The sequence below is a fragment of the Microcaecilia unicolor genome, chromosome 13, assembly GCF_901765095.1.
Source record: "Microcaecilia unicolor chromosome 13, aMicUni1.1, whole genome shotgun sequence".
Classification (NCBI taxonomy): Eukaryota; Metazoa; Chordata; class Amphibia; order Gymnophiona; family Siphonopidae; genus Microcaecilia; species Microcaecilia unicolor.
Genome location: NC_044043.1, coordinates 9,924,623 through 9,940,533, shown reverse-complemented (window position 1 = coordinate 9,940,533; position 15,911 = coordinate 9,924,623). Strand labels below are relative to the sequence as shown.

General features: G+C 45.6%; 1 protein-coding gene across 1 annotated transcript in view; it reads left to right on the top strand.

Moving 5' to 3' along the window:
• SH2B2 (SH2B adaptor protein 2) overlaps window positions 1-15,911 on the top strand; it is a 120,825-nt gene that overhangs the window by 25,307 nt on the left and 79,607 nt on the right. Inside the window, 3 exon segments of the mRNA XM_030185595.1 lie at window positions 929-971; window positions 974-1,014; window positions 1,016-1,030. Of these exon segments, the coding sequence (XP_030041455.1) occupies window positions 929-971; window positions 974-1,014; window positions 1,016-1,030 (99 nt within the window).

Below are 15,911 nucleotides of genomic sequence, written 5' to 3'. Positions count from 1 at the left end.
AAGGTTCTGGTATTTAGGTGAGGATGTGTGGTTGGTGGGTGCTAGATGTGTGTATCTGAAGTGTATGAATTGAGAAGTGAGAGAGGATATGAAATGGAAAAAAGCCTTTTGGAGCAGTCCTTTATAATCTGTGCCATTTATATTCTTTGACTTTCTGGTTGTGCTGGGTGCAGAGAGGGTGGGGGTGGGTCTGTGTGTAGGCGGGGGATGTACTGGGATAGGCTTATAGGTTTTTAGTAATGTGGGCTGTGGGTCAGGGGTGTGGTGTGTAGGTGTAAATCTTTTAGGAAGGGGGAAATGTGGGTGTGTGTCTGTGACTTGGGAAATGGAGACGAGGAAGTGACTTTGCAGGTATCTTTTTTGTGCCATTCTTTAGCTGCTTTGGTTATTTTTTCCCGCCTGACTGGTGTGGTACGGCAAAGTGCTAGAAAGATGAGAGAGGTTTGATCAACATTCTGCATCTTCTAATAATTTCCCATACAAAGCAATAGAGATTTCTTTTCTTTTTTTTTTTTGGTAGATTGGTTCTCTGAATATCTTGGACAACTTTGGAAACTAGAAACATTGAGTCGGTATTTTCACTTCTTTCTGCGTGTCAAATTTGAATTTGTGATCCTTTTTTGGAGTAGCATTGTCTGTTGATATGCAGATATGGGGGACATTGATCCCTTTTATATAATTCTTTCCAAAACGTTGGAAAGCATGAAAAGACTGACAATATATTTAGTATGAAGCTGACTTTGATGTAATGAGCTGATCATGCCTTTTTCCTTTTTTTTTGGGGGGGGGGGGGGGGAATTAATTCTTTGTAACCTCAATCTCTGATGAAATGAAGTCTTGAGTACATGATATCTTGTGCAAACATTAAATTTTAACACACATTTATAGAAAAATCCTGATACACTATATTTTTTCCCTGTTATGGCAGTCCTTCAAACCTAAAGTGAGCATCCCACTCTCTGCGATCCTTGAAGTAGGACAACAATGCCACTGGAAATGCCTGACAAGGATAACAACGTTTGTGCTGAAGGTAAGCCGTTTTCCACAGTGCATCTTTTTTTTTTTACACGTTTTAATATGCACTAATCAACTTAAGCACTCATTAATTCATGGCTAGTGCGCATTAAATCAGTTTAGCTTACACTAAACTTAAAGCACATTAACAAATGAGCATCCTTAGCATAAAACATAAAAGTAAAACTCTTCCCTTTCTTGCTGTCCATGATAATCTATGCTATTGTCAGAGTTCACATTGTGGTGTTTGGTTTAAGGGGTGATTAGACACCAATCTGCTGATATTCAAAGCATTTATGTGAGTAGAAGCCTCTCCTGGCCGCTTAAAATTACTTCCCACTGCCTAACCCCTGATATTAAGTGGCACTAAAGCAGGCAGAGCCACTGAATATCACCTCTGACAGGCCCCAGAAAAAGTGGGCAGGTCAGGGGAGGTACAGGGGCGGAGCTAGGGAGGAGCTGGGGGTTATATGGGTGCCGGCAGTATTCAGTTCCGGAACTCACATAGCTAAGTGGGCTAATTTAGAACAAGTTGACCCACTTAGGTATGCGGGCCCCAAGACTGAATATCAGCTGGGACCCCTATAACGCCCCCCCCCCCCCCCCCACTCACCTGAAAAAAAAAGTCCCTCCCTCCTCTTCCCCCCTCTCCCTAGCCTGTGAGTCAGAAACCCTCCCTGGTGGGCCAGTAGGGGCATTAGGGCAGGAGAAGAGCCCCCTCCATCCTGCCCCTTGCCACTGCTAAGATAAAATGGCTGCTGTGACCACTTGTGGCAGCCTTGTGGTACTGCACATATAGCATGAGCTGCCAGAAGAGTTAATGACAGCTTTTTTTAAGAAGTGGCAAAGGGCAGGAGCGAGGGGGCTTTGCTCCTGCCCCCAATGGACCACCATAGAGGAAAGGTGAGTGGGGGGGTCAAGGGGTCATTCCTTGCGGAAGGTGAGAGGGGTTTCTGACTTGCAGGTTGGGGGAAGAGAGGAGAGGGGTATTTTGGCTGATCAGGGTGGAGAGGGGGGCAAAAAAAATATTATGCCAGTCCTAGCCAGTATTCAGCAAAGGTTCCCCATTAGGAGTTACGGACCAAGAAAGGGATCTGGGTGTCGTCGTCGATAATACACTGAAACGTTCTGCTCAGTGTGCTGCTGCAGCTAGGAAAGCGAATAGAATGTTGGGTATTATTAGGAAAGGTATGGAAAACAGGTGTGAGGATGTTATAATGCCGTGGTATCGCTCCATGGTGTGACCGCAACTTGTGTATTCTGGTCGCTGCATCTCAAGAAAGATATAGTAGAATTGGAAAAGGTGCATCGAAGGGCGACTAAAATGATAGCGGGGATGGGACGACTTCCCTATGAAGAAAGACTAAGGAGGCGAGGGCTTTTCAGCTTGGAGAAGAGACGGCTGAGGGGAGACATGATAGAGGTATATAAAATAATGAGTGGAGTGGAACAGATGGATGTGAAGCATCTGTTCACGCTTTCCAAAAATACTAGGACTAGGGGGCATGTGATAAAACTACAGTGTAGTAAATTTAAAACAAATTGGAGAACATTTTTCTTCACCCAACGCATAATTAAACTCTGGAATCCGTTGCTGGAGAACGTGATGAAGGCGGTTAGCTTAGCAGAGTTTAAAAAGGGGTTAGACGGTTTCCTAAAGGACAAGTCCATAAACCACTACTAAATGGACTTGGGAAAAATCCACAATTCCAGGAATAACATGCATAGAATATTTGTACATTTGGGAAGCTTGCCATGTGCCCTTGGCCTGGATTGGCCACTGTCGTGGACAGGATACTGGGCTCGATGGACCCTTGGTCTTTTCCCAGTGTGGCATTATTTATGTACTTATGGGACTGCATAACTCTCTTATGTGGGCCCTGGTTCAGTATTAGCATGGATCTACATAAGCTGCAGTGGCCAGCCCCAGCAAAATTAACCCCAGATTTTCAGTGCCAGTACCTACATATGGCATGGCACTGGAATCCAGGGCTAGTTTAGCTGGTAATGGTCCGTGTTTTATGTTGCAACATTTTTATTGATGACAAAAACAAGAAAAGGCCAGAATCACAGCCAACAAGAGCTATACAAAAGTACAACACACATAGTATACACGGTAAACTAAGAGACCTGTCATCATAAAAGTTTGTTTTTCCAGAGAAAGGTACCCCTCTCCATCCACCCCACCCTTCTCCATACAGGAAACATACAACCCTAGATCAAGAAGGAAAGAAAAAAAAAAAAGCATATACCCCCCTTAGCAGAGCTTAAAACATAGATCTAAGAAGCCTGTACTCTTCTAGCCTCCTGAATCATCATAGAAAAATCCCTTAAACCCCTCCCACAAACCCCTCCTCCAACCTCACCCTTCCTCCTCCTGCAGCACCAGAGGTCCCAGACGATTAAATAAAAGACTATGCCCCAATAGGGGACAAAACTTTAATATAAGGGTCCCAAAGATGGAGGAAGCACAGTACATTTAGGAGACTTCATAGCATCTCTAGCTTCCCAAAGTGCCAGCTGATGTAATTGACTTTTCCAACTCCAAAAGTAAGGGAGATCCGGAAAAACCCAGACCTGCTAAATACATTTGAACTCAACAAGGCTCAGTTTCTGAAAGAAGAGTAATCGCTGTCTCGCCCCCAGCACCCCAGAACCCAACATACCCAAAAGCCACATAGATGGCCGCTGCATGGCAGTCATAGTGAGTACAGAACTCCACCAGAGCAGTACAGAACAACTGAATCTTGGGGCAGCTCCAGAGAGAATGGAAAAAGGGAACCCTCCCCAGTCTTACACTTCAGGTAAAGAGCCAAAGGCACCACCCCCGCATGGAACAGTTGTAACTGGAAAACATAGGTCCTGTGCAAGACTCTGTAATAGGTTTCCTGCAAGGTAGCAGTAGCAACCATCTGAGGAGCACTGTGCAATGCAGAAAGAACATGCCAACCACGCAGCGAAATACCCATCTACCCTGCACCGCCCTTAACAGCTAGTTTACCCCTAGCGCTCTATAGATACCCGAAATAGACAGCCAGTCCTCCATAGTGGAGGCAAAAAAATTAAATGCTGCCCCACCTGAAGACCCAAAGCCTCACCAGGAAGCAAACAAGCCTCCCCACTCCCACGTCTCCTCACCAGTAAGCTCAGCAAGAGATTTGTAAAGCCCATTCCTTGTCATCAAGCAGATGAAGCCATTACGTATGGTTGTGTCCATCAACCAGCAGGGGAGATAGAGAGCACTCAACTTTTCACAGTGCCTCATGGCCAGCTAGCTCCACTGCCTCTCCAGTATTCTCTATCTCCCCAAGCAGGGTGGCAGCAGCTTCTTCGAGCTCCATCAAAAATCTGCCTGGAGGTGGCTCCTGGCTTGCCAGTTGTTAGCCGGGGTGTTAGAGGCTATAACAGCTTCACTTTGAAGGCACATAGGTCAGCCCTTTCCCTGCCTTACCCATGCCCCCGTGGATGTGGACATATTAGCTTGCTTTTCCCTGTCCTTTCCCACTCAGTGGATGCAGGCACATTGGTTCGCCTTTCCCTGCCTTTCCCACTTATCTGAGCCTCCGGAGTGATTTTATTTACCTCTTTTGCCTCTGCTTTCCTCACAGCGTTAAAAATAAATAAATAGAAAATAGCAGGCTTTATGCCACATCAGCAAGCATTGGTGAGGCACGCGGCAGGGGTCACAAGGGTAACAATAGCCTCACACTGGAAACAAGGGGGGGTCCCATCCATATTGAAGTGGTATAACAAACTGAAAATATGTGTGTGAAATGGAGAGGCTGGTAGCAGAGCGAAAACATCAAACGAGTAAATGGCAGTTGACCTGGAAACTCTTTCTTAATGATGTACCCACAAGTTAGAACTGTGTTTGAGCAAATGTACAAACGAATGTATATAAACCATCACCCTATAAAGTGGCGAGGGAGGAAGGGTAAGGGCAGGGTGGGAACGGGTATTGTTGGGTCGTGAGGGGAAAAAAACAAAAACTTAAAATTCTTGAAGTCAATTGAGGATTACCAATGGTAGATATAATATAGATAACGTTTTGCTATATTTCTTGTTGCCTGGCTAAACATGAAGTTATGTATTTTGGACAGCATGTATAGCGCAATTGTTCAATAAAGGCTTCATATAAATTAAAAATAAATAAATAAATAAATAGGAGAGGAAGTGACGTCACGAGGCTAGATGGCCGCCTGAGCTGTTAGCTCCTGAACTTCCCCGTTAATAAATTGCAAAATCTGCTGCCATCGGGACCCAAAAATGGGTGAAAGACACTTGTGTAGACGGGTTTTGAATTGCGATTCACGAAAGAGTGGTCGAAATGAGCAAAAACGCTGGCACTTCACAGAAAGACGGAGAGTGCGGCCCGCCGAGGAAGTCGGTGCGGGATTTACCAAGGCATGTGTCCCCAGGGGCGGGAAGATCATCAGGGTTGGAATCGGCTTCCTCGCAACTTGAAATATGCCATCCGACACCGAGGAAGACCTTCCCGAAGGAGTTAACTAAATGCCTTGAAGAAATTCGCTCCGAAATAAAAGCCTCCAAGCAGGAAATATTGGAACATGTAGATGCTATCAGCGTGGACCTCCGAGAATTGGGAGGTCGTGTGGAGGCGCTTGAAGAGAGAGCGGACGAGCAGGAGGAGAGATTGGCTGGGATGAATGCTACTTGGAAACAGCTGATGGAGAAATCGGAAGAACTGGACTATAAGATTGATGATTTAGAAAACCGGGGACGAAGAAATAACCTCCGGTTTCGGGGAGTTCCAGAAAATAGCAATATGGAGGATGTTCCGGCTGTGGTTCGTATGTTATGCACCAAGATTATGGGAGACACCACGGATCTGAATTCAGTGGGGATTGAGCGTGCTCACAGAGCACTAGGTAAACCTAGAGACAATCGCCCGCGTGATATCATAGCATGCTTTACCTCCTATGCTTTTAAAGAACAGCTGTGGTTGAAGGCGCGCCAAGTTCAGGCCCTGGATTACAATAATGCACAAGTAACAGTTTATCAGGACCTCTCGCTCTTCACGTTGACGCAAAGAAGAGCGATGAAACCAGTCTTGGAGATATTAGTGAAGGAAAAGATCGCCTACAGATGGCTGTTCCCGTTTGCACTGGGATTCACAATTAATGGGAAATCAACACGAGCCCGCAAGATGACAGAGGCCTGGAAAATGCTCCATGAGGCGGGATTGAGAGCAATGGCGGTACCGCCGGGTGCGATGGCGCCAGCCACGAGGGCACAGATGCAGAAATGGCGGAAGATCGATTCGACAGCTAAGAACCAGCGTGCTCCTAAATGACTTTGGCAATTTTTTTATTTTTGATTTAATATTTGGCCAATTTTGATCATCTGTTGCGCAGTTTATAACTGAGGAGCGTGATGAGTGGTCAATACTATGCTGTACCAGTTGGAACGATGTGTTTTTGCAGCTAATACTGGTTGGTTGGGGTTCTGATGTGTGGTTGGATTTAATGTTTGCAGTATTGTTAATAGTGCAGGGGGATAGAGAGACAGGGGTTAATGTTCGACGGAAGGGGGTTCGTTTAGTCTTGGGGGGAATTTCCTTGTTTTCTCCCATTCAGAGCCATTGGTTCTGTCTGGTGGGGGTATGAGTTGGGAGGGAGGTGAGAGTTGAAGTGGGGGGAGGGAGATGCTTAAGGGGTTCTGTTCAGGGGAAGAGTTACATAAATACATAAGTAGTGCCATACTGGGAAAGACCAAAGGTCCATCTAGCCCAGCATCCTGTCACCGACAGTGGCCAATCCAGGTCAAGGGCACCTGGCACGCTCCCTAAACGTAAAAACATTCCAGACAAGTTATACCTAAAAATGCGGAATTTTTCCAAGTCCATTTAATAGCGGTCTATGGACTTGTCCCTTTAGGAATCTATCTAACCCCTTTTAAAAACTCCGTCAAGCTAACCGCCCGTACCACGTTCTCCGGCAACGAATTCCAGAGTCTAATTACACGTTGGGTGAAGAAAAATTTTCTCCGATTCGTTTTAAAATTTACCACACTGTAGCTTCAACTCATGCCCTCTAGTCCTAGTATTTTTGGATAGCGTGAACAGTCGCTTCACATCCACCCGATCCATTCCACTCAATTATTTATACACTTCTATCATATCTCCCCTCAGCCGTCTCTTCTCCAAGCTGAAAAGCCCTAGCCTTCTCAGCCTCTCTTCATAGGAAAGTCGTCCCATCCCCACTATCATTTTCGTCGCCCTTCGCTGTACCTTTTCTAATTCTACTATATCTTTTTTGAGATACGGAGACCAGTACTGAAACACAATACTCCAGGTGCGGGTCGCACCATGGAGCGATACAACGGCATTATAACATCCGCACACCTGGACTCCATACCCTTCCTAATGACACCCAACATTCTATTCGCTTTCCTAGCCGCAGCAGCACACTGAGCAGAAGGTTCAGCGTATCATCGACGACGACACCCAGATCCCTTTCTTGATCCGTAACTCCTAACGTGGAACCTTGCAAGACGTAGCTATAATTCGGGTTCCTCTTACCCACATGCATCACTTTGCACTTGTCAACATTGAACTTCATCTGCCACTTGCACGCCCATTCTCCCAGTCTCGCAAGGTCCTCCTGTAATCGTTCACATTCCTCCTGCGACTTGACGACCCTGAATAATTTTGTGTCATCGGCGAATTTGTCTGATAGAGTTTGTCTGATAGAGGGTGTAAGAGATTGGGGATGTGCTTGAGGGGAGAGGGAGGGGGAGGGTGGGAGAGGAGAGGAGAGATGGCTGTTGGGTGGGATAGGGGATAGGAGGATTGGGAGAAGTGGGGGGGGGGGATTCTCTCCAAGGTTTCTTCATCACTTTAGGCATAGAGCATATGGCTGATTTTAAAATGTTGACTTATAATGTAAAAGGCCTAAACACACCCTATAAAAGACACACCTTATTTAAAGAACTGAAATTGATTAAGCCTCAGGCGGTTTTTTTTGCAAGAGATACACATCTGCTCAAGAGAGCGGAGGGTTTTAGTAATTCTTCACAGTACCCTTGCCTACTTTGCCTCAGATGCTCAAGGAGCAAAAAAGAGGGGTGTGGCCCATTTTATTCCATAGGGATGTGCAGGTGCAGCTTCTGCACCTGAAGAGAGATTTGGAGGGACGTTATCTGTTTCTGCACATCCTCTTAGAGCTGAGGAATTTACTCTGGGGTGTGGTTATGCCCCAAATAGGAGACAGGACCAATTCTTTGTTCATCTTCAGAAAGAATTACAACATTTTGTACGGGGAAAATTGATAGTAGCGGGGGATTTTAATGCCACCTTGCAGCCTGGAATAGATAAATCTGTTATCCCGGTTTCCACTAATTATAAACTTTCTAAGGCATTTGGGAGCTTTGTGGACTCAATGGGTATGTACGATGCATGGCGTTCAGGCCATCCGCGGATCAGAGACTACACCTTTTACTCTCATGTTCATCTATCACATTCTCGGTTGGACTATGTATTATTAGATAAACTGTCCGAGGGGGGAGGTGACTCGTTCATTGGGCATATAACTATTTCAGACCATGCTCCTGTTTGGGTATCTGTTCCATCATTGAGAGAGGAGATCAAAGATCGGAGATGGTCCCTAAATAATTGCTTGTTAAATGACCCTGAAATTGTTAAGAATTTTGTACCCATTTTAAAGGAATATTTTGAGCTGAATCTTGAGTCAGGCCCACAGCTGGGTGTGGTATGGGACGCCTTTAAGGCTGTAACCAGGGGTTACTTTATTAAATGTGCCAGTAAACGAAATAGAGTGAATAGAGTATGTCTGCAAGCCTGTATGGAGAGACTGGGGTCACTGGAGAATGGGTACAAGGCCACTGGGTTGGTATCCGTCCTCCGGGAGCTTCAGGCTGTGAGGTTGGAAGTGGCTGCGTTGCATGAGGAGAGTTTGAAATTTGTGCATGCGCGCTTGAAGCAGGTACATTATGAATGCAGTAATAAGCCTGGGCGACTTTTGGCGTCCAAACTGAGACAGATGAGGGCTGATAGACAAATACTGCATGTGCAGGATGAGGGGGGAGGTCAAGTACACAGCTCTTCTCAAATTCGGGAATGGTTCGCACAGTTTTACAAGAAGTTATATAAACGGGATGCCACTGTACAGGACTCAGAAATTGATACTTACTTAGCAGATAGAGAGTTGCCGGGGTTATCGGAGGGACAGAGCAAGGCATTGGATGCCTCAGTGACTGTTGGGGAGATATTAAAAGTAATTAAGGAATTGCCGGCAGGTAAAGTTCCTGGACTAGATGGATTGACGAACGAGTTTTATAAGGCCTATGCACGGGAATTGGCCCCCTACCTGGTTCAGGTAATTTAACTCGGTGAGGGAGGGGGTACAATTGCCAGAGTCAATGATGGAGGCTTGGCTGGCTGTTATTCCTAAGCCGGGAAAAGATAAGACTATATGCGCCTCTTACCGACCAATTTCCATTTTAAACACAGATGTTAAAATATTGGCAAAAGTCTTGGCTAATCGTCTGGCTGTGCTTCCCACTCTGGTACACCCGGATCAAGTGGGATTTGTGGCCAATAGGCAGGCTATGGATAATATCAGGAGGACTTTGAATTTATTGCACGTATCTCAGGTGAAGGAACTGCCGATTGTCTTGTTAGGATTAGACGCGGAAAAGGCCTTTGATAGGGTCCATTGGGGATATCTTGATAAGGTTTTGAATAAATTCGGTGTGGGTCCATTCTTTACACCCTGGATTCGAGCTTTTTACACGTTCCCCAAAGCCTGTGTAAGAATCAATGGGGGTCACTTGGGCCTTTTTGAGTTGGAGCAGGGTACGAGACAGGGGTGCCCATTGTCGCCTCTTTTATTTGCCTTGGCAGTGGAGCCTCTAGCAGAAGCGATTCGGGGCAACGTAGATATTACAGGGGTGAAGGTGAGAGATCAGGAATTTAAGATTGCGCTTTTTGCGGACGACGTCCTTTTGTCTTTGACTAATCCACTTGTATCTCTCCCAAACCTATTGCAGGAAATAGAAGCGTACTCAGCTGTATCTGGGTATAAGTTGAATGCGCGCTAGTCTATTGGAATGGCGGTTAGAATATCACCCCAGCTGATGGAAACCCTGAAACAATTTTTTGCATTTAAGTGGTCTGCAAGGGATATTAGGTATCTTGGGGTCCAAATACCTTGGAAGTTGTCAGAGTTGTTTGCAGTCAATTACTTGCCTCTAAAGCAGGCCCTAATTAGGGACTTAGAGCGTTGGCATACTATGGGTCTTTCTTGGTTTGGGAGGATAGCGGCGCTTAAAATGAATATTCTTCCGCGTTTATTGTATTTGTTTCAGGTACTCCCACTATGTTTGCCGCGTTCCTATATTTCTGGCTTGCAGGATAGACTTATTCGTTTTATTTGGAATAAAAGAGACCAAGATTGCCGCGCACCTTCTTCTATAAATCTAGGCGGGAAGGGGGGTTGGGGGTACCAAATCTTTTTTTGTATCACTGTGCAGCGCAGTCGAGATCGGCAATAGAGTGGTTCCGGGGGTCGGACCATAAATTGTGGGTGCATTTGGAACAAGACCTGGTGGGTAGTCATTCATTGGGTCAATTGCTGTGGCTCCTGTCAAGGTATAGAGGTAGGGTTGAGCAGTTTCCACCTAATGTGCAGGTTACATTTCATTATTGGGATCTCCTCACACAGACTCGGAAACCAGAGCTATCTAGACTCGCGCCCCTGGGAGATCACCCCTTGTTTGAGCCAGGGATTGGTAACACTGTATTAAAGCGTTGGGGGGAATTGGGATTGGACCTATGGGGACAATTATATGAGGAAGGAAAGTTGGTCACATTTGAGACGTTGGTGGAAAATTATCAGATTCCGTGGAAGGACCATTATGCTTATTTACAATTGAAACATTTTCTGCAGCTTCCGGCACATAAAGCGGCTCTGACTCGTGAGATTACCTTGTTGGAAGAGATGTGTGTGGACAACAGGAGTACAAGGGGCATGATAACCACGCTGTATGGTTATGTGTTGCAGCGGCTCCAGCAGTATACTCTGCATAGAAAGAACTGGGAAAAAGAATTAGATTTTACTCTGTCGGAGGCTTCTTGGTTGCATCTCGAAAAAAACCTTTTGAAATCGTCTATATTGGTTGCTTTGAAAGAGAACGCTATTAAGATTTTCTACAGGTGGTATCTAACACCGGTGCGGCTCCATCATATGTTTAATACGACATCGGATAGGTGCTGGAGAGGATGTGGGGGTGTGGCATCTATGGGCCATATCTGGTGGACCTGTCCTAAGGCACGAGCCTACTGGAAAGGGGTCCAGTCTCGGGCCCAGGTTTGGGTGGGTAGACCGGTGCAGTGGCATCCTGCTGTTTTCTTGCTGGGGATGAGACCGACTGGTCTTACAGATTCCCATTTTAGACTGCTTCAGTGAATCTTACATGCAGCTCGTATTAATTTGGCGCAGAGTTGGAAGGTTCCCTCGATGGTGAGGTGGATATCAAAGGTCTGGTTTATAAGTGAAATGGAACGCTTGACTGCGGAGAAAAAGAAAACCCTGGCTAAGTGGGAGAGAGTGTGGAGCCCGTTTGTAAATGCGTGTCCGGTTTGAAACAGTTGGGTGACTATGTCCTGTGCCTTGATTTTGCTTGAATGTTGGAGGGATACGGGGTGGAAGAAGGTGGGGTGGGACTTAGTGGGAGGGGGATTAGAAGGGAAGGATGGAATGGAGGCTTAGATGGGTGGGAGGAAGTAGGGAGGGCTCACATATATTCCAAAAAAGTTATAGGTTCAAAAAATGTAAGGGTCATTAGGTATTTGTTTGCAGCATTGATCACTAAATTGACTACTGTTTTTGGTTTCTAAGGTAGGGCTCAAAGGTTGAAGCCTGATTAATGTTAAGTTTTGCTCTACTTTTGTTAGTGTGTAAATGGATAATTTACCTTGTCAATGCTAAATAAAGACCTTTATAAATTAAAATAAATAAATAAATAATTAAAGTCGCGTCGCGCTTTAGCGCAGCGATCTTGGAAAAGAGGTTTTTCTTGAGATTCTTCTGCAGGATCGGAGCTGTGATACTCGGTCTAGTGAGTTAAGAGTGCTTTCTGACTCCTCCGGGGTGGGCCCGCGATCGGGACGTTTTTGGCGCGAACCGCCATTTTGAATTTTACCGCCATTTTCGGCGATGGCTGCGGAGACTAAAGCGCTGTTCTAAATGTGGCAAGCGCAAATCAGCAGCGGGGCTCTGTAAATCGTGCTGTACAGACGGTAGAGCCGGCCCGAGCATGGCGAGCGGCGATCTTTCACGCTCTGAGCTGGCAGCGGACGCCATTTTGGATTTTCCACATGGCGCAGCCTCCGTCGCGACGGAGAGCCCTGAATCCGGGGGGGGGGGGGTCCTCTGAGTGAGACTAATAATAGAGCTGATAGCCCTGGGCAGGATCCAGGCGGTCAGGGAGAGGTTTTCTCCCCTGATTTTGTTTTAATGCTGCATAAGGCATACATGCTTAAAAGAGCTCTTCCACAGGGATCTTCGGAACCTCTGCCTACCCCCCCCCCCCCCCCCCCCCCCCCCGGTGGATCCTGGCCTTTTGGAGTTGGCTTTGCCTGTTTCTTATCCTCCTGATAAATGCAGAAGGGCTAATTCCCCTTCTGAGTGTGGCGCACCCCCCTTTTCACCCCGTGGTTGGGCTATGAGGATTCTGAGGGGTCTGGCAGAGCTTCTTGGTCTGAGGAGCCAGAGTTGGGTGCAGAATTGCCACAGGATCTTGATGATCTGTCTGCGGTGAGGATTTTCTACCGCGAGGAGCTGCCAGCGCTTATTTCAGATGCCTTACAAGCCTTCTTGATTGATGATCCAGGGAGTGGCACAGCCTCCTCTGTTAATCCAAGGATGGCTAGTACCAGAAAGCCTGCTCGAGCCTTTCCTTTGCATGACTCCATCCAAGAGCTTATTTTGGCTCAATGGGCTGACCCCGAGGGACCTTTGAAGGTTGCCAGGGCTATGGGGCAATTATACCCTCTGAGTGAGGAACATTTGGCTCGCTTTGCAATGCCTAAAGTGGATGCCCTGGTCACGGCTGTGACAAAGAGAACTACCCTCCCCGTTGAAGGAGGTGTTGCCCTGAAGGATATTCAAGACCGCAGGCTTGATTCAGCTCTGAAGCGGTCCTTTGATTTGGCAGGTCTCACTGTTCGGGCATCTGCATGCAGTTGTTATGCTGCTAGAGCCTGCCTGGCTTGGTTACAGCAGGCAGTGGAACAGCCTGGTGATGGAGCGGAGACCTTATCTGAAGTGGCTCCGCGGATGGAGTCGGCCTTGTCCTTGATATGGTCAGAGCTTCGGCTAAACAAATGGCTGTAGCAGTGGCGGCTCGCCGCACTCTTTGGCTACGACATTGGGCGGAGGACATGGCCTCTAAGCAAAGGTTGGTGAAGTTGCCCTTTCAAGGCCTTCTCCTGTTTGGTGAGGAGCTGGAAAACATTGTTAAAGGCCTGGGGGATTCCAAACCTCAGCGCTTGCCCGAAGATAGACCGAAGCCTTCCTCTAAGGGTCAGGCAGTCCGCTCCTCTTACAGACCTCGCTTCCGTGAAGCTAGAAGGTACCACCCGGGGCGTGCTGCTGGGTTCACTTCTCGTGCCCGCTTTCAGCAGAGAAACTCCTTTCGCTCGGACAAATGTTCCGCAGCTGCCGGTTCTAGGCCTGGAGTTCAGGGGCAACCCTCTCAATGATGGTGCGCTGGCCCCCTCCTCGTTTCCTGTCATCGGAGGAAGACTTTCCCTCTTTTTCGAGGAGTGGGCCAAAATCTCCGCAGATCAGTGGGTCTTGGACCTGATCAGAGACGGATACCGAATAGAATTCGATGCCCCGGTGAGAGACGTGTTTGTGGAGTCCCGATGCGGTTCTGCCGCCAAACGGGCGGCGGTAGAGGAGACTTTGCACAGTCTGTGCCAGATAGGGGCTGTGACCCAGGTGCCTCCCGCCGAACAAGGTGTAGGCCGCTACTCCATTTACTTTGTGGTGCCATGAAAAGGCGGGTCTTTTCGCCCGATCCTGGACTTAAAAGAGCTGAACAAGTCCTTAAGAGTGCGGCATTTTCACATGGAAACCCTGCGCTCCGTCATTGTGGCGGTACAGCCAGGAGAGTTTCTCACGTCTCTGGACCTGAAAGAAGCTTACTTGCACATACCAATTTGGCCCCCGCACCAGAGGTTTCTGCGGTTTGCGGTGTTGGCCTTGCCTTTTGGCCTCGCAAAGGTGGTTAGCGTTTTGGATGATCGTCTCTCCAAACTGCAGGTGTCGGTTGACATCCAGGAGAACCTAAAGCGGCAGGGCTCGAGATTGCAGCAAGATGAAGAGACGATCGGACGTCAGGAAGATCGCGTAGATTCGACGGAAGCGCAGATCACCGCGGTAGAAGCCCAATACAAGCAGCTGTTCCAACAGGTTGATGACCAGAAAAACAGGCAGATGTAATAATTCTATTCTATTTCGATATTTTTATACCACCATTAACCTCGTCTTCAAGGTGGTTTACAACAAAAGATTATATCTCAATCAAATATGATCTATATTATTCCCTTAAATTGTATAACATATCACTTACAATGCAAACAAATAAGTTTTTAAGCCTTTTCAAAATAGAAAATAATTAGATATTTTCCGTATTGAAAATGGTATGTTGTTCCAAATTTGTGGTCCTTGAAAAGAAATGGAGCATTCCCAAATCGACTTCAATTTTCTCCCCTTCATTAAAGGGATATCAGTTAAATTTTTAGTACTTCTTAAATTTTCTCTCAATCCTGGAGATGGTAGTAATTTTATCACCATATCTGAGTTCATTCCGTAAACACATTTATAAACTGGGCAAGCTATTTTGAATTGGATTTGCATCTCTAATTTTAACCAGTGTAGTGTAGCTGTTTAACTTACTTCACTTAATTTACCTATCCCAAAAAGCAAACGGGCAGCGGCATTTTGCAAAAGCTGCAATCGATACAGTTGCTGTTTATTCACTGTAAAATATAGAGAATTACAATAGTCAAGTAAAGGAATCAAAACTGCTTGTGTGATTATCCGAAATCCCGATGGGCTCAAAGATTATTTTATAACTCTAAGCTTATCTAAATGAAAGAAAAACTTTTTTTAGTAAAGCACTTATCTGATGTTTGTACATAAGACCTGAATCTAATATTATTATTTTTTTATTTATTTATTATTTATTTATTCATTTATATAATTAACACAAGCTTAAATCTTGTTACATGTAATTCAGACAACAAAGAAATATATATACATAGTATACCAACATCATAGTATATCTCCATGACAAAAAAGGAAAAATTGTTATTAATTTCTTTGTCCCTTCCTTAGACCACAAATCTATTTAAGAGGGGGTGTAAAGGTAAAGATCAGGAAAATCTAAATTTAAAAAAAAGAAAAAAGTACAAAAGTAAGACATGGCTGCCTCTCCACCAAAGTATATTTAAAATTTACCCTTCAGATATTATGTCTTTACTACTCTTTTCAGGTCTATGAAAGATTTCAATTGCTCTGGCATGAAAAAAACATATTTAAGTCCTAAATATTTAACAACACATTTACATGGATAGGCTAATAGAAATGTAGCACCCAATAACCGTGTCTCCTCTCTTAAATCCAAAAATTTTTTCCTTCTATCCTGTGTAACTTTAGTGACATCCGGAAATATCCATATCTTCTGACCACAAAATGTTTGATGCATATTTTTAAAGTAAAGTTTCATTACCACATTTAAATCCTGTTCAAACACATATGAGACCAAAAGTGTAGCCCTATTTGTTACTTCGGATAGAGAGTCCTCCAAAATTAAAGAAATGTCTTTCAATTCGTCAGGGTTTCCAT